The sequence below is a fragment of the Lampetra planeri genome, chromosome 61, assembly GCF_965212315.1.
Source record: "Lampetra planeri chromosome 61, kcLamPlan1.2.h2, whole genome shotgun sequence".
Lineage (NCBI taxonomy): Eukaryota > Metazoa > Chordata > Hyperoartia > Petromyzontiformes > Petromyzontidae > Lampetra > Lampetra planeri.
In genome coordinates this window covers 489,543-509,613 of record NC_136167.1, presented here as the reverse complement: position 1 = coordinate 509,613, position 20,071 = coordinate 489,543, and the positions used below count along the sequence as shown (strand labels likewise).

General features: G+C 48.8%; 1 protein-coding gene across 1 annotated transcript in view; it reads right to left on the bottom strand.

The window, feature by feature from the left end:
* PPP1R10 (protein phosphatase 1 regulatory subunit 10) overlaps nucleotides 1-19,849 on the bottom strand; it is a 25,972-nt gene extending 6,123 nt beyond the window's left edge. Inside the window, exons 1-7 of the mRNA XM_078619087.1 lie at nucleotides 11,020-19,849; nucleotides 5,247-5,369; nucleotides 4,039-4,125; nucleotides 3,127-3,262; nucleotides 2,122-2,173; nucleotides 814-897; nucleotides 5-300 (exon numbers count right to left, since the gene is read on the bottom strand). Coding sequence (XP_078475213.1) covers nucleotides 5-300; nucleotides 814-897; nucleotides 2,122-2,173; nucleotides 3,127-3,262; nucleotides 4,039-4,125; nucleotides 5,247-5,353 — 762 coding nt within the window. The 5' untranslated portion in view covers nucleotides 5,354-5,369; nucleotides 11,020-19,849. The remainder of the gene's footprint in view (nucleotides 1-4; nucleotides 301-813; nucleotides 898-2,121; nucleotides 2,174-3,126; nucleotides 3,263-4,038; nucleotides 4,126-5,246; nucleotides 5,370-11,019) is intronic.
* Between the last annotated feature and the right edge of the window lie 222 nt (nucleotides 19,850-20,071).

The following is a 20,071-nucleotide window of genomic DNA, read 5'->3' as shown; positions in this document are numbered from 1 at the left end:
GCGCCGATTTCGGCTTCTCCCGCCGTTCCAGCTGCACGATTCCGCGCGGCTCCGCAGTCTTCTTCTCCACCACGGGACTGCCGCTGCTGCCGCCACCGCCGCTGCCGCTGCTGCTACTGCTACTGCTGGCGTTGCTGGTGGTGCTGCCGGCGCTGCTCCCGGCGCCGCTGCCGGCATTGCCGCTGACGGCATTGCTGGGGGCGTTGCTGGGGGCGACGCCAGTGGCACCGGCGGCGACGCCGGTTGGCACCGTCGCGGCAACGCCGTCTTCTTTCCTCCTCTTCTTCTCCGGCCTTTCTGCTACGGGCACAGATCGCCAAAGCACACCGCCGTCATCACGGTGCACAGGTGCGGAGAGCACGTAGCAGTCGCAGGTGTCCCCACTGCACATTTCGCCGTCTTTTTCCCCACTTTCCTCTCTGTGTTGTAGCAGAGCTCGCAAACGGGTTTTGATTCCTTACCCGTACCCGGCCGCACCAGGGTCGCAAACGGGTACCTGTACCTGTACCCGGCCGTACCCGTACCCTACCCGTACCCGTACCCTACCTGTACCCGGCCGTACCCGTACCCTACCCGTACCCTACCCGTACCCTACCCGTACCCGGCCGTACCCTACCCGTACCCGTACCCTACCCGTACCCGTACCCCTACCCGTACCCTACCCGTACCCTACCCGTACCCGTACCCTACCCGTACCCTACCCGTACCCGTACCCTACCCGTACCCTACCCGTACCCGGCCGTACGGGTACCCTAGGGTAGGGTATGCACAGCTGCCGCCCTCGTCAGATGCCGCGTGTGTGCGTGTCCTTACCTGGCACGGGAGCGTTGGCCGCGCTCTGTGAGCGGATCACCGTCATCCAGCCGTTCACCAGCGACGTCGCCACCTCTCTCAGCTCTAAGAACGACACGCACGGACAGACGGGACGCACGCACGCACGACGTGTTACAACGCAGCCATCGCACGCGCTGGTGGGGGAGGGGGGGGGGTGGACAAGCTCGCTCTCCGCAGGGAGTTGCTTTCTCATCATGGGACATTCTTTGCCAGTATCAAAATATAAGAAGAGGTTTCACCCTCTGAATGAACACCACCAGGCTTGGCAGCGTATATTTAAGCTGGGTTGGAGGGGGAAGAGCGCCTCCAACCCAGCTTAAATATACGCTGCCAAGCCTGGTGGTGTTCATTCAGACGCTGTCTTTCTGACAGACCTGTTCTTCACCTGAGGACGGCTGCTTGCGTTGTGGCCGAAACGTCGTGAGAATTATTTTATTATGTTTTATTTTTATTATTTTATTATTTCCATTCTACGTCACTTTACCGAAAGAACCAAGAAGAAGAGGTTTCACCCTTTCTGGCTGTTAAAGCACCAAACAGACACTTTTTACAAGTAATCATGGACAGTAAAACCTTGCATTGCGAGCATAAATCGTTCCGGAAACGCGTTTGTAATCCAAAACACTCGTATAGCAAAGCACTCGTATACCAGTTGTGATCACGTGACGCTCGGCAGACAAAGCGTATGCACGTACTGCTCGTATTGCAAGACCTCGCTCGTTTATCAAATTAATATTTATTTAAAACTTTTGCTCGTCTTGCAAAACACTCGCAGACCAAGTTACTCGCAATCCAAGGTTTTTACTGTATACAATAACCACTCATATACTTCAGTTATAGCCAAACGAATCATGCTTTCGAGCGACTCTGAGCTTGGCTCCGCGCCTCTGAGTTGCGGCCACTACGTCTGCAAATTTGCGCGCGTTACAAATTGAACTATTATTATTATTGAGTTTTGTCCCTTGGTTTTTGTTTAGAACCCCGAGAGAACTGGGCTGAACCAAATCAAACCGACGAAAACCATTCACCCAATTTCTTTGTGCGGCCTCATTGGCGGCGGTGCGGAAAACGTCGCAATTTTGAGCGTCAGGAACCCGGCCTAATCGCGCGCGTGGCTTAGTCCTGGAGTCGAACCCGGGCTTTCAGAGGCGCTGGGCCCGCTGCCCTAACAAGGCACCCCCACAAGGCAGGGCGCAAGGGCGCACCGTCACACGCCTCTCGTTAAGACGAGAGGAGAGGCTACCCCGGGGGCATGAGGGACCCCTACCGATGCACGACTCCGCTCACCTTCGCTGTCGGCAAACTTGCTCAGCTGTTTCACCATCTTGGCCGTGTTGTTCTGCAGGTGGGGGTGAGGAAAAAAATAATATGATGAGTAATAATCATCATACGTACGCGCAACGTAGATTCTTCCGACGCGCGTTTTGTTGCTCGGCAGCGTACGACCGCCGACCGCGACGTCGTATTATTTTCAGGGCGTTTCAATATTTTTTTTTTTACACTTCTGAGAATTTGCAACAATACCACTTTTATTGCCGCCAGCAGCAACGGCACTGGAGGCGATTCCGATACGAACACACACAAAGTCACCCAACAAACAAATAAACAAACGCTGTACATTTTGATTTAAAGCTTTCGTGACTGCAAGGATTCATCTTCTTGGTTCTTTCGGTAAAGTCACGTAGAAGGGAAGTAATAAAATAATAAAAATTAAACATAATAAGAAGAATGTCACAGTGTAAAATATTTCATTATGTTTTTTTTTTATTATTGTATTACTTCCCTTCTACGTGACTTTACCGAAAGAACCAAGAAGATGAATACCACGAGAAATGAGGCTCCGGGCTCAGGAGACCACATGGAGAAGATTCCATGCATGCGTTGACAATGATGGTGAACAAGCTGTAGAACTACTTGACTTTGTGAAGCTATTAACATACATTTGTTATCATGTCACAGTGTATTATTCTTTTGCCATTAAAAACGATAGTCCCATGTGAGCGTTAACATTTTTTCAAAGCACCCTGTGTACATCTATTCCAGCCACGCGATCTCGTCGCGCGTAGTGACGGCATCGGAGGAGGCCTCGTTAAGTCGAATGCTCACACCGTGTCTACAACGTCCCAATCGTAAACACGACCTGTTTTGCGCCCGGCTCAAAATTCCCAAAAAAGACGGGGAAACACTCGCCCCGGGCAGTCTGTGGATAACTCGGTGAGCTCCATGCTCCCGCGATAACGCGGCGGTGACACGGACATGGGGCGGGGGGGGGGGCGAGCGAGCGAGCTTCACCTGCTTGAGGTGGTGAACGGAGAGCGGAAGCCTCTTGAGCGTGACTAGGATTTGCAGCATGAGCGCGATGTTGTTGGAGTTCTTGGCTTGTCCCAGCCAAGAGTTGAGCAGCTTGTAGCCGCCCATGCCGATGAACCTGCGCGGGTGGTGGCGGTGGCGGAGGACACGAAGATAAAGATCACCCATGTAACCTGAACAGACTGTTGGGGCAAGTGCTGTTTTAGCGAGCGCCTATCAAGGCCAGTACGGCACACGAGGCGGTGGGCGGCCAGCACCACGCCCCACCGCCTTTGTCTCCCCAGTGGCGATGTTTATACATCGCACCAGGTACTCATTTGAGGCCGAGTCGACCTAGGGGAGGCCCAGGACCGGCACAGATAATCGTCACCGGTGTTGGCCGCGAGCGGGAATCGAACCCGGGTCGCCGGATTTGTAGCGCAGTGTCGATATTTCACGCACACAATAAATATCAGGCCGAGCGAACTGTGGGGATGCCCAGGACAGGTCCAGATATCAGGGACAGGCGTCTGGAGTCACTCGCTACCCCAAGTGGGCCCTAAGTGTGGCCGTGCGGGAAGGGCTCTGCGAGCGTGACCGCCTAAACATGGCCAACACATCTTCTTGGTTCTTTCGGTAAAGTCACGTAGAAGGGAAATTAATTAAAACTTGAGTTATGAAGCGTACACGTTAGGGGTAACAAAATATTTTTTTTTAATGTTTAACACTGATCACATTTACATTCTCCCTACACAGGCCCCACCGGCCCTCGCAATGTCACGGCCTCGCCAGGCAATTTGACCTCCGGACTGCTGCCCTATTGGCCAGTCCGGGCCTGGCTGTAGGTAGTAAACGCTACGACTGTGTCTTGGTGGGTACTGTTGGACGTGGCCAAGCTGCGCACTGCAGCCTCACCTTGATAGCACGTCCGGTGTTTTCGTCTGCAGGATGATGTTCAAGTAGGTGCATCTGCTCACCAATTTTTTCGCATCTTTCATCAAACTGAAACAGGGACGGACACACGCACACAATAACAAACACGCAAACTTAGCAACGGAGATCACGGAAGGTGGTCTCTACAGGTAGCTGGACATCAAGATCCGAGCTGCACGGACACCACGTGGGTCTCAGTAACAGCCGTGCTTCAACCTCATCGCACACAATGCGCTCGCCACAAAAGAACCACACAACGCCTCGCTTGAGACCTCGTCACGGAGCATAAACCATCCTCCGTTCGTGCGCACAGCAGCGGCGGCTTCTGGCTGACGGTCAAACGAAGACAGTCGTCAACGGCATCGCGATCACCGCATTTCAGAAGCGCTTCCGTGGCCGTCTGGAACGCTCTTCCTTCCGATATCAAGAAGCCACTGGAGCTGTGCACTTTTAAATCTAAATTGAAAACGCATTTCTATAGAATTAACTTGTTTTTATTTTACCAGGTAAGGCCCACTGAACTATGTAGCTCCTATTCAGAAGCGACCTGGCCACAAATGATAGCTCAATTAAGTGGTTTATCACGTGGAAATTTATAGCAGCCATATACTCAAAACGCACGTTTATTCTAAAAATCGATGTGACCATGGGGAGAGACACGCAAACTCCAAATATACAGCAGATGTCAGGGTCGAGATCGAATCCACAACCTCCTGTATACCAGGCGAGGTAGTTAACATCTCCTAGCCACCGTGATGATGATGAGAGAGAGAGACACGCAAACTCCAAATATACAGCAGGTGTCAGGGTCGGGATCGAACCCACGACCTCCTGTACACCAGGCGAGGCAGTTAACATCTCCTAGCCACCGTGATGATGATGAGAGAGACACGCAAACTCCAAATATACAGCAGGCGTCAGGATCGGGATCGAACCCACGACCTCCTGTACAACAGGCGAGGCAGTTACCACTGCCTTTTCGTTATTTAGCTATCCACAATTCTATCCGGCCTCACGCCACGACACGAATCCACTCGCAAAATCTCGCACAGCAGCTCCGTGAAAACCCTTCACGTCGGAGAACGGGGCACCCACGGGAAGTGGACACCACAGGGCTACTTCCGAGGTACCCTTGAAAGGCGAACCCCAAAACGGCTACAGAGGAGGGGGTCCTCTTTGTTCTAACTCACGTGTATATCCTGGCAGCATCTTCGACGCCCTTGATGTCCCCGCCCTTGCCCAGGAAGCAGTCGAGGCCCTTCAGGAGTTCCTTTGGGTCGATGGGACCAGGACCCATGGCTATGGACCTGTGCCTGGGACACGCGAGGAGGAAGACATCGACGTCAGAGGGCACCAACAACACCACCGCCGCCAACACAACCACCAACCCCACCACTAACCCCAACACTAACCCCACCACCAACCCCAACCCCACACCACCACCAACCCCAACCCAACCACCAACCCCAACACAACCACCAACCCCACCACCACCGCCATTCCAACCCCAACCCCAACCCCACACCACCACCAACCCCAACCCAACCACCAACACCAACCCCACTAACCCCAACACCACCGCCACCACCAACCCCACCAACCCAACACCACCGCCACCACCAACCCAACCACCAACCCCAACCCAAGCACAAACCCCACCGCCACCACCAACCCCACTAACCCCAACACCACCACCAACCCCACAAACCCCAACACCACCACCAACCCCACAAACCCCAACACCACCACCAACCCCACAAACCCCAACACCACCACCAACCCCACTAACCCCAACACCACCACCAACCCCACAAACCCCAACACCACCACCAACCCCACTAACCCCAACACCACCGCACCAACCCCAACCAAACCCACTACCACCGCCACCAAAATACGCGACGTCGTTTTTCACAACGCAAAACGGGAGCGCACCGACGCCAGGGGAAACTCCAAGCGACGTTAACGCCGCCGGCTGTTACTCGATTTAATGTGGGTTTTTTTAAAGGCATGTTTTCAGATGGGGCGTGATGCGTGCAAATTAAGCCAACAGTAATCTTCAACTTGGATTATAGATTTGCCAATGTTGTTTATTCTCTCCCCGCTGTTGCGTATCGTTTATGAGCCGCATTTTATTGGATGTCACATTTGGTCAAAATTATTTATCTCGAACACACGTTGGATTTGGCACCCTGAGATATACTGCACTGGAGGCGCAGTATAAAGGATGATTATTGTAAAATCAGTTTCCCATTGCTTGACAATTGTATTTTACTACAGCTCTGCTGCACCAACAGTAAAACATCTTTACAGTATCGCCTCGCCATTCACGAAGCCGCTATCAGCGATGTTGGCTATCCGCGATACGCATGCGGAACTCTACACGACTGCATCGATGGAGAAAGTGATGGTAAAGCGATGGGAGATGAAGCGATAAGATTCGTGTATTTAATAGCTTATTTACGTAATAATTTAAGGTCATTCATTAAAAATACAAGTCTTCATAGGCCAATATCACTTAACCGCTAAATTTTCTATTCACGAGGCATCTCCGGAACGTATCTCTTGCGGGTAACACCGGAACGATGTACTTTCTAAGAGTTCAGCTGCAGTTTGTTCAATGCAAAGTAACATCGCGGAGCGGTGGTGCAGCGGTTAGCGGACACAAACTACGAACCCGTCGACTCGAGTTCGATTTGCCGACACCATGGCTAACAAAACAGCGGCGAGTTGAAATTCAAATCCGTCCCGTGCATCCCCCCCCCCACCAACATCACCAACCCAGCAGTGACTTGGCACGTGCTCAAACACCTGCCGTGCCCGATACGGCGCGGGGAGAACGGCTGTGGCAAGGGCTGCGAAATCTCACGGTACGGTCACGGGCGATTCAACTTTCACATTGTGCACTGGGGGATGCAATAAAATAGCCTTTGAGTTCACAATGGCATACACTCCTCCAAGAACTATGGAACGTACATGTGGAAACTTCTTTCATGCCTCACTGGGTTCCCAACTTAATAGTCCACTGTAAAACACAGAGCCTCCCCCGTGGCTGACAAGTAGCAACTAGGCGGAGTGTCCGAGCCCTAAGATGTTACGTTTTCAGCTACGCAACGGGACGATGCCGGGAGATGGCATCCCACCTAATTGAGCGTTGCCATCTTGCGATGCCAACCGCAGGGACATCGTGGCCTAGGCTGGCAAGGCTTAAACATTTTAGGGCTGGGTTTTTGTTGTTGTAAATCGGCACGTATCGGGCAATCCTTGGGTCAATCTAGCCGGCTGGTTTTCTCTCGGGCCAAGTTCCTAACGGCAACTCAACCCGACACGGTAGTTTATATTTCAGTAAATTCACAAGGGTTATTGTGCCCTCCCCCTCCCGCCTTCCGTTACAGAATGCATTAAAGTTTTCAATATTTAATGGTGTATCTGCTACTTGGTGCTCACCAATGGACAAGCGTTTACGCAAATCCTCAATTAATTTGGGTTAATTTTCTTAAAATGCAAGGAATTCTCAGGGCCACCAATGTAAAACCTCCAACTGCAAAGCAAATCTCTCAGCTCTGAAAAAAAGGGTCTTTGCCTGAAACGTCAGCCCACGATGCAAGGTAGCGCTAACGTATAGCGGGCAATGTGTATTCTAATGCATCTGTACATGTGATCGGAGTGATCTCGGCTTTAATTGACCCACACAAGAGGCCGCAACTTTAATAAACAATGAGGGTTAAACTTTCACGTGTGGTTTAAAGTCATAAGAGTCCTAAGTTGTGGTCATTTTATTCACCGTACCACAGCAGTTCCAATGTAAACATTTTGCTGGACAGTATGGTAGATATATGTTTTGTAATTATGGGTTAAGTGATGACAGGAGTTAATTGCTAACCCGTTATTATCCAGAAGTCCACGCGAGGCTGGTTAGGAGCACGGGTTGCAAGTGGCAGGCACTGCCACTTAAAAGAGTAAAAGGTGTGCCTACCCACAATAACCATATTTTGTAACCAATTACTGTAATAACGTCAATGGGTTTCGGACAAAATAAGGCAGAATGAGGCGATGCAAAATTCACGTAACGGCGTTCATGAGAACTTCTTCGTCTGAAACGAAGCGTCTAGCGATGCTGCCTGAAGGCTAGCCAAACCCATCACGTCTAAGGGTTAAAAGTTCGTGTGCGAGGCTACCCCAGCCTGGTTTTCGTACGTGACGATATTAATTACATCAGCCCGGTCACCAACGAAGGCTGCAATTCCTTTAACAAACTATTTTGTACCATTGGAACCTCATTTGCCAGTAAAAAATATGATAATAGTTTTTTTACCCTTCTATCTGGCAACAAAAATGACACCTTTTTACAAGGAGTCATGTTTGCATAGACCACAATACCTGCAGTCATAATAACAAAAAAAACAAAGGCGTCATCTGGTCCAACACCATGTGAGACTAGGCTCTAAGGAAAGCTGTCTCGGGTGTGGACCAATCAACTTCAAGGACAGTGCATACATTATCAGAGTTGTTTTTTGTTTGCATTATGACTGCAGGTATTGTGGTCTATGCAAACATGGCTCCTTGTAAAAAGGTGTCAGTTTTGTTGCCAGAAGGATAAAAAACCAATTATCATATTTTTACTGGCAAATGAGGTTCCAATGGTGAATATTATTGTACTACGGCTACCAAACGCCAGGGAGGCTAAAGGACGCATGACCGAGTCGGTAAGCCCCTCCCTCAACCACGCCCACTCTCACGTAGCCACGCCCAGCCGACCGCTAGACCTGCAAAGTGGGAGTGGCTTACTCGAGTAGGCCCCGCCCACTCCTCTTAGCCCCGGCCACCACTCAGGAAAACCCCTACGATGTATTACCCACGGGAGGAGGAGCAAGAAAGCCACGATGATTTTATAAATGCCACATTTTTTTTGGCTTTACTTTAAATTCAGGGGAGGAGGGAGGGGGGGTTGACTATCATAAGTGTTATAAATGGTGGGAAAAAAAACTACGTAACACGCAAGTAATCTTTGCGGTGGCACAAATCTATATATTATATTCTTAGTTCTTTCGGTAAAGTCACGTAGGTAAAAAATGAAATAAAAATTAATTTAAAAAATGTTTTTATTAATTTAAAATTTAAAAAAATATTTTTTTAATTAATTTAATTTCATTTTTTACCTACGTGACTTTACCGAAAGAACTAAGAATATGAATTCTTGCAGTCACGAAAGCTTCAAATCTAGAACTATATTATATTTCTGGCTTTTTTGTTGGCGCTTTGGGCCCTCAAAGTACGTACGGCCCCTTTGTCAATCCACTACCCGGGTGAGGACCTCCCCCCAAGTTGTACGGGTAATGGGGATCGCTTAACCATACTTCACGGCGGTCAGCGATGATTGGTAGAGGTGCCCAGGATCGGTTCGGATATCACGCACCGATGTTAGCCGTGTTCGGGAACTGAACTTGGCTTGCAGGGTTCCCAAGCGCACTCGGTTCCGAGTTCCCCTTTTTGAGTGACAACCAAGCTTATATATAAGCTCCAAGCTTGGCAGTGTCTCATTCTTCACCTGAAGACGGCTGCTTGCGTTGTAGCCAAAACGTCGTGAGAATTATTTTATTGTTTTATTTGTATTATTTTATTACTTCCCTTCTACGTGACTTTACCGAAAGAACCAAGAAGATGATACCAGAGAGCCTTGAGAAACCCATGCCGACAAGGAAGAGAACTCGAAAAATCTCTACTGCACAGTGGTGGGTAAAACTTACTATGCTGCATTCTACTACAGCAGATGCATCACCACACCGTGGGTGGATGTGCAGTAGAGTAAAAACTAAACTATTAAATCCTTTATATTAAGTTTGCTTGCTTGCTTGCTTGGGACCGTGCAAATCTTTCGGTCCTTTTTTAACCCACTTCCCGTGATCCAATCGAGCTGACATTTTCCACACAGACTCGTTGTGCGTGACAATTAATGTTCGTGAAAATTTTTTTCCAAAATTTTACACTTTTTAGGACAAAAATATTATATTTAATTACCAATTGCTTAATGGTGCAATGCAATCATCTCACCCATAGGTGGCAGCCATCTCAAGCCAGAGGACGAGTGGACTTTAGCCGCCACGCATATAAAGGATTTAGAGTGAAAAACTTTGTTTTTACGGGTTATACTTATTTTTTTATTTTACCAGGTTAAGGCCCGCTCAGCTATACACAGCTATTTTTCAGAAGCGCCCTGGCCACAATTTATAGCTCAACAAAGTGACTTATCATCATGTGGACATTTAAAGCAGCCAAATACTCTAAATACATACATACTTTTTATGGGTTAGATCGCATAAATAGAAATGTTGTTAAACCGGCCACCAACCAACACAACCAATTAGTCATTGGCTGTGTCATTTATATTTACACGATCTAACCCAAATAACCTCTATTATGGATATTGTTCGCTTCAGTCTACGTGTTCAACTCTAAACGCACGTTTCCAAATGTGGAGAGAAAAGGACCCAGAGAAAAATCCACGCGACCACAGGGAGAGAGACACTCAAACTCCAAATATACAGCAGCAGGCGTACAGGGTCGGGATCGAACCCACGACCTCCTGTATACCAGGCGAGGTAGTCAACATCTCCTAGCCACCGTGATGATGATGAGAGAGAGAGACACGCAAACTCCAAATATACAGGTGTTAGGGTCAGGATCGAACCCACGAACTCCTGTATACCAGGCGAGGTAGTTACCATCTCCTAGCCGTGACGGTGATGATGATGAGAGAGAGACACGCAAACTCCAAATATACAGGTGTCAGGATCGAACCAACGACCTCCTGTATACCAGGCGAGGTAGTTAACATCTCCTAGCCACCGTGCAATTGGTGACGGACAAACAGCCCCCAATGAAAGTACCGCCGGCAAAGAAAAAACCTTCGGACTTCAAATGCGGCTTTTCCTGGATGAATTCGTCCGTCCGTGTGTTACTCACAGAGCCAGCCAAAACTCCTGCGTTGCGAGGTAGAAGCATCCGTCCGTACAAATTGCGTTGACACTCGTGGTCTTCAAAGTTTAGTTACGGCCACAGAGAAGAAGCCAGATGACACTGTTGGGACAAGTGCTGTTAGCGAGCACCTATTAAGGGTGGCGCACAAGGCAGTGGGAGTGGATGGTGTGCTTCAGGCGGCCTTTGCCTCCCCCAGTGCTGGCCGTTTACGGAACGCTCGGGGTATTTATTTAAGGCTAAGCCGACCTAGGGGGAGGCCCAGGAACGGTTCAGATGTTCGTCGCCGATGTTGGCCTTGAAGTCAGAATCAAGCTTAGATTTGCCTAAGTCCTAGCATGGTGTGCCACTACTCCCCCCCCGTATCTGTACGGAATGAAGTGGATTTTTGCAAACACACACCTCTCCCACGCACTTATCAACGTTTAGTCCTAGCATTTGGCTCCCTGAGCCATTAGCGAGCACCTATTAAGGATGGCGCTTTGGGCCCTCAGCACGCATCTACGCAAAGGGGCTGATGGGTGTGGGCAGCACCACATAGCCCAGCCACCTTTGTCTCCCAAGCGGTGTTTTTCACGCAATGTACAAGGAACTCGGTCACAAGCGATGTCGCTACAACAGCGCTTGTGTCACACGCCAGACGCAATCTGAGGGCATTTGTACGTGTTACATGACATGCTGGGAGGTCACGGGTCGAGGTTTTCTAGACCACAAGGCGTGTTTGTGTGTAAGCTGCTATGCGTTACACACAGACGCACGCGCGCACACACACTCATACAACAGACGCACACAAAACGCGCACACACACACACACCCCCAAACATATGCGCTCATAAAAACGTGTACACAAGCACACATGTACACACGTCCACAAAGACCTCCCGTGTAGCCTTTAACAAACTGTTGGGGCAGGTTCTGTTAGCGAGTAGCACCTATGAAGGCCGGCACGGCACACGAGGGGGTGGGTGGCCAGCACCACGCCCGACGGCCTTTGTCTCCCTAGTGGCGATGTTTACACACCGCACCAGGTACTCATTTGAGGCCGAGTCGACCTAGGGGAGGCTCAGTACCGATTCAGATAATCGTCACTGGGTGTTGGCCGTGAGCGGGAATCGAACTCGGATCTGTGCTGGGTTTGTCGCGCATTGCGCTAACCGCTACACCGCCGCTCCCCACTTGTTACACAGACAGACACGCACGCACACACATATACACCAGCAGACGCCCACCTACACCAATACGTGCCATTCGCCACTAAGTGACGGTGATTTCACCATGGCGCCTGTGCCAGGCCAGGTGCACTTTAAGGCCCCGTGAAGTGTCGAAGGCTCGCTGACAGGTCACGGGACAGACCCAGCAGGTGCCAAGAGGTTGGATGACAGATGACCGCCAGATGCACCAGCTGTACCCCCCCCCCCCCCCCTACTGTGCCAACTTGCTTCATTTTATCTGCCCGGCGCTCCGCTCGTTGTTGTGAGCGTTGCTCCTCTGCCCTCAGTTGTTGTTGGGAGGGCGACTGCTTCAAAACTGCCTAAATAAGTTCGTGCTTGAGACACACACACAAGCAAACATATGCGCTCTCGTAAAAACGTGTAGACACGCACACGTATACACAATCATACACTCAAGACGTGTACACACAAAGACTCCCCGTATCGCCTTAACAGACTGTTGGGGCAAGTGCTGCTATAGCGAGCACCTACGACGGCCGGCACTGCACACGAGGGGGGTGGGTGGACGGCACAACGCCCGACCTCCTTTGTCTCCCCGGTGGTGATGTTTACTACACACTGCACCGGTTACTCGTGTTTAGGCTGAGTCAACCTAGGGGAGGCCCAGGACCAGTTCAGATCATCGTCACCTGGTGTTGGCCGTGAGCGGGAATCGAACTCGGGTCGCCGGGTTCAGAGAGTGTAAACACGTCCACACACGCAAACCAAGTGTTTTTAAGGCCCTAGCCAAGCCATTCCATGAGGAATCAATTGAATATTGGGTCGGCCACTAACCCATGATTCTAGATTTGAAGTTTTCGTGACTGCAAGGATTCATACTCTTTGGTTTTCTCGGTAAAGTCACGTGGGTAAAACAATTAAAATAAATGAAATCACGACGTTTCGGGCGCAACACAAGCATCCTTCTTCAGGTATGGACAACTTAGCAAAGCACAACCGCTTAAGTGTGTCTAAGCCATGATTGGGAAAGCAGACAGTGGTGGCTGTAGCACACGAATCAACCATGCACTTACACACACACACCACACTATACATCACAATACACTCCACATCACTACAACACATTTATACACAGCACTGGAATCATACCATTCACAGCTACCCCACAACTTGTATACATGACACACCACCACCACATCATACACCACTGCACAGGCTGCTCCAGATGCCCTGTGACCACCATTTAAATCGCTAAAACTTAAAAAGTATTTAAGGTTCATTTTAAACAGAGACGAATAAGCAAATTATTTTTTGGGGGTCAATTACTTGGGGAGGGGGGATCACAAGACATCTGGGCCACCCTGTACACTACACACACACCACCACTGCATTTCTCACGCAGACATTATACACACCACCACTGCATTTCTCACGCAGACATTATACACACCACCACTGCACGAGACACCACGTGTTACACACACGCATACACCACACGAGTCGTGCTGTAGTGCGACTGTAGCTTAGTGCAAGACAATACAAAAAAATACACCCATCACACGCAAAACCGCTAAACTCCCGCACCGTGTACTGGAGTGCACGTCGAGGTTCCAACTTTGGCAGAACTTTACACTCCTCGTGAGACGAAAGGCTCAGCACCGCGGCAGATTGACGCCCGTCTCTCACCAAGCGGCAATGTTTACGACACACCGCGCCGGGTACTCATTTGAGGCCGAGTCGACCTAGGGGAAGGCCCTATACTCACACTGTCCATAGACTAACACTGCCCAGACTCACACTGCCCATAGACTCACACTTCCCATCGACTCAACACTGCCCATAGACTCAACACTGCCCATAGACTCAACACTGCCCATAGACTCAACACTGCCCATAGACTCAACACTGCCCATAGACTCAACACTGCCCATAGACTAACACTGCCCATAGACTCAACACTGCCCATAGACTCAACACTGCCCATAGACTCTACACTGCCCATAGACTCAACACTGCCCATAGACTCAACACCGCCCATAGACTCAACACCGCCCATAGACTCAACACTGCCCATAGACTCAACACCGCCCATAGACTCAACACCGCCCATAGACTCAACACCGCCCATAGACTCAACACTGCCCATAGACTCAACACTGCCCATAGACTCAACACTACCCATAGGACTCAACACTGCACCTTCGATTAGCACGGTTAGCTATGTAAGGTGCGAAAGAAGTTCAACATACATACAAGTTCAACTTACATACGCACTTACACTGGGTTAAGCTGCTGTACAACATACCGCAAAATAGGCATACCTGTAAACCCCTTATCAGTGCCCTACCTTATTAGACCAATTCAGACCTCATCGGTCACCCCATGCTCCTTAAAAATCTTAACGTCATCTTACAAAATCCCATCACCATGGAGAAACACAAATACAATGTTTTTTGCCCGTATGTAAATATAATCAGTTCGGGGAGAAATGCCACCCACCCGCACAGCAGCGGACAATGTTAAACAAATATGATAATTGTTTTTTTTACCCTTCTATCTGGCAATAAAACTGACACCTTTTTACAAGGAGTCGTGTTTACATAGACCACAATACCTGCGGTCATAATAAAAACAAAAGAACATAACTCTGATAATGTGCACTGTCCTTGAAGTTGATTGGTCCACACCCGAGACAGCTTTCCTTAGAGCCTAGTCTCACATGGGTTGGACCAGATGACGCCAAAAGGCGCATTATGAACGCAGGTATTGTGGTCTATGTAAACATGACTCCTTGTAAAAAAGGTGTCAGTTTTGTTGCCAGATAGAAGGGTAAAAAAAAACAATTATCATATTTTTTACTGGCAAATGAGGTTCCAATAATGTTAAACTCGCTTGCTCTACTGCCATCTACTGGCCAAATCGCAGTACCAGCCCTAGCCTTTCCACAGGCGTGGACTTTCACCCCACTACATTCACTGTAATATCGATATCAGAATCGGAATATGTACAGTATTTATATTGGGGGAATCCGATTAAATCTTCTCTTTTTCCTAGAATGAAGCCCTTAAATTTAGCAGTGGATTGACGCATTTCTAAAAATTACGTTTTGTTGTGTGTTGACATTCGTGTAGCATTAACCTAACTGTACCATAATAGTACATAGCATCCCGATATGATCATACACATGGCCGGGGATAATCATACAATCACATTCAAACATCTCTCATCACGATGTGTAACGCACGAGTGACCTTAGGTCAACTTAACGAGCTTTCCTGGGTAAAACAAGCTAAACTATTATTTTAGTTTAACACGTAGGCTTATTTTAGTTACTTAAAAACAATTGCAAGTCGCCGGCCTGTGCATGCAATACCGCATTCCTACCGCCACGCAGCGAAACACTCCTTAGACAATTCCCCATCACGGAAGTTTTTGACCTCATGTCCTCAAAGGTCATCATTAACCACTCGCTTTTAAACTATTTTTTTCATTTGACCAGGTAAGAGCCCCACTGAGCTATTTCGTTCTTACACACATATATATATAAAAAGCGACGTGGACACAAATTATAGCTCAACCAAATGGCTTATCGTGTGGAAATGTACAGCTGCTGCAAAATACTCTAAAACGCGTGATGTTGATTCTAAACGTGGAGCGAAACAAACTGGAGGACCCGGACAAAATTTCACGCGACCATGGGGTGAGAGACACCGCAAACTCAAATATACAGCAGCAGGCGTCAGGGTCGGGATTGAACCCACGACCTCCTGCACATTAGGCGAGGTAGTTAACATCTCATAGCCACCGTGATGATAAGAGACACGCAAACTCTAAATATACAGCAGCAGGCGTCAGGGACGGGATCGAACCCACGACCTCCTGTACACCAGGCGAGGTAGTTAACATCTCCTAGCCACCGTGATGACACGCAATCTCCAAATATACAGCAGCAGCAGGCGTCAGGGTCGGGATCGAACCCACCACCTCCTGTACACCAGGCGAGGTAGTAAACATCTCATAGCCACTTTGGCACCCAGTGTTCTCCCAAATAAATCGTTCCAGTACCCGAGTCTCTGTGCGATCACAATGTACTGGAGCGCAGTGACGAGTTAAGGAGAAAAATAGGACTCAAATTAGGGGTTGGACTGACTGTGGCACTCTCAAAATGTCCACGTTTCTATGGCAGGCGCTCAGAACACAACATGAGGCTCATCACGCATAGGCGCATTGAACGCAGTACATTATGTATTGTACTGCTCAAGCCCCAACACGTAACATTACGTAACGCGGTATATACACCGCAGGATAACTTATATAAACGCCAATTCATGTACATGTTTAAAATGTACACGGTAATGTATTACAGTATAAACACGATCCTACATTTGGTCACGATCAATGCGACCGAAACGATACATCGCCATCGCTAACTTTGCTTCTGCCAAATGGCACATTGTAATGCCTTCGTGTATTTACGGACTAACGTACATTACACATTCTGGATGCATCGTTTCATTAACATACGGTGTCATAAGCACTCACTGTCCTACTGTAATCCTATGCACAGCGTAGTACACCGTAAACTATCCATTCAGGTAGCTGTGATAAGAACGCAAATACTAAGGCCACCAGTTAAAATCCCGGTCTGGGTTTCAACCCAACCCATCATCGCAACCGTCAGGCTTGGTAAAACTGGTACCACTTTGTAGGGAGGCAACAGTGGTTGTCCTACGCGGAAGACTCGCCCCCACCATGTCATCGTCGTCATCATCATCTGCGAGCCGTCTTCCATTCCGAGGTGGGCATATGTACCCCAATTATCTTCACCCCGGCCATGTGAATGTGGAATTTCCACCCGTTGCTTATCGGTCACCGCTCACGCCCCCCGCCCCATTGACCACTTGAACACAGCTAGGGACGTGCACCGAGGAGACGCGGCGATGAACTCCGACACGCGTGCAGGCAACAGCAGCGCTCGCTATGGGCCGGAGGCTCGTTAATGTGGCGCTGATCGGTGAGGGCGGACCCTTGGCCGAGGTTCCTTCATCCAGCAGTGGACTGACCAAGGCCGAAGACGCTGCCCCCTGCTCGTACAACAACGTGCGTGGGTTACGACGTTCAGGCGGTGCGGCAACAACGAGAAATCCAGTGTTGCGCTGTAATTTCCGTGCACACGCCGCGTGGTGAAGTATGGTTACAACAGCCCTCCCCCAGCGAGGGATACGCGGAGGCGATATTCTACATTCACTAGTGGATTAATAAGGGCCGTGTCTGTCCGGATAGCCAGGGCACTATTTAACAAATGTTTACTTGACGCACCGATTGTGCTGTACTAGTAACGAATTGCCACGTTCTGTTCACGTGACACACACCTTACTATAATCGCAAATGTCGGGTGGTGGCGGGTTTCACGACACACTCATAAATTTTGACTTAAAACTTTCGTGACTGCAGGAATTCATATTCTTGGTTCTTTCGGTGAAGTCGCATAAGTAGAAAACAAAAAAATCTGAAGTTTTGAAATTAAATATAATTAAAAAATGTGAAATTAAAAAACTTTTTATTTTTTACTAAATTAGATTTTTTTGGCTTCTATTTAAGTGACTTTACCGACAGAACCAAGAATATGAACACATTCATATTTACGCGATCTAACCTCCCCCAAAAAACCCTATATTATGAATAATACTGGTCACGAAAGCCCTGCTACGTGTTAAACATACTAATATTACACATATTTGCGTGTGATACTGCTTGGTAGACAATCACAAATAACAATTCAATAGCCTATTAAGTCTTCATTTTCCAGCAGCGTTATTTAGCAAACCCTTATCACTGCCCCTACCTTATCACAGACCAATTCAGACCTTATTGGTCACCCCGTGCCCCTCATCAATCTCAGCGTTCATCCTACAACGTCCCATCACAAGGGAGAAACACAAACAGACAAAAAAAAGTGTTTTGCCCGTATTGAAACGGCTGTACGCCGTATGGACCTGAAATCTAAATTTCCCTGCACAAGAATACGGGGTGAATCGTGATGGGTTGACACGGTATGATTAAGAACACTGATCCAATTAACGTGCAAACCCAAGTACTATATAGAGTACTGTGGTTTAATAGTATGCGGTTACTGACAGCACTTTCTAATTCACATGTAACCTGCATTATACTATAATCGCCAGATCGAGCCGATTATAAACGTACCGATCATTTAAGTGATAAAACCTCGAGTCAATAGGTCAGTTACCGGAAGTTGTAATATTCCAAATTCCTTATCAATTCTCCTATCCATCGGCAGAGGGCAGTGTAGTACAACTCTTGAACAGTAACCGTGGTTTGGCAATCAACGGAATCTATGACCCCCCCCCGCACATTCACGCACAGCGCACAGACCAAAGCTAGTAAACAAAGATCCCCCGTGTAGCCTTAACAGACTGTAGGGGCAAGTGCTGTTAGCGAGTAGCACCTACGAAGGCCGGCACAGCACACGAGGTAGTTGGATGGCCAGCACCACGCCCGGCCGCCTTTGTCTCTCTCCCCCCCCAACCCGTGGCGACGTATACACACCGCACCGGGTACTCGTTTGAGGCTGAGTCGACCTAGGGGGAGGCCCAGGGACCAGTTCAGATAATCGTCACCGGCGTTGGACCGTGAGCGGGAATCGAACTCGGGCCGCTGGGTTTCGTAGCGCTAACCGCTGCACCACCGCTCCCCACAGTAAACACACACACACGCGTGTGTGTGTAATATTACATACAGAATAATCAACGTTATTGGGTTAGATCGCGTTATTTATAAATGTGTCGTAACCCTCTACCACCCGACACGGCCAATCAGCAAAAAAGTGTCACGTTGACGAAAGACAAAATAGTTCCACTGCTTTAGCCCACCGGTGTGTTTAAGAGTGAAACCACAACATTTACAGTTTTTCAGTTGTACGACGTTTCGCTGGTAATTGCATCCAGCATCATCGGGCAATTCGCCAGAATGGAGTGAACTATTTTGTCTTTTGCCAAACGTGACACTTTTTTACTGTTTGGCCGTGTCGTGTAGTGGAGGGTTACGACACATTTATAAATAACGCGATCTAAACCCAAAAACGTTATGAATATTGGTCGCGAAAAAGCCTGCTACGTGTTAAACTGATTACATACAGAACCTACAATCAAATCGAACGGGTCTCACAACACGCAGTGACCAGCTGCTGCTGACCGCAGCAGAGGGCAGAAGCAGCCAAATCAAATTATTGCACTGCACTTCTATGCTCCCCGGCTATGGCACCAGCCCGCACCGAGACCCAACTGTGGCGGGGTGGCAAAATGACCATACTTCACCACTCCCGTCAACGTGGCTTTGCTGCATTGCGGGGAGCAGCCAAATCGTTGCCTCCGATGGCAAAACCAGCGACTAATCAACCGCACGGCCAACCGCGAATTGAAATTTTTAAAAATATAAATGCGTCCGTAGTATATGTTGATTAAACAAACGTCTAAAACGCCGTGGTGTAAACATTACTACGTTCAAATACGCGCGGTGTCAATTAAGTCGATGTTGTTTAAACACACGCTACAAAACTCGGCACAATTAACCGACGTTAATTGACAGCACTTTAAACCACCACCAACAACAACAATAATGATGTAACATACATGAACAAGCCTTGTCAATCCACTGCTGGATGTAGAAGACACGGGGGGGGGTGTGTGCCTCCGAGGGGGTCGTTGAAGACGGGCGGGAGCATAGAGCGGTACGGTACAACGGGCTAGTTGCTGTACGTTTGCTGTTGCACCCCATCAGAAGCGTCCTTTAGCACCTGGTCATGGCACGGGTTTTGGTGGTCTTCCATCCGTGGCACACAACTTTTG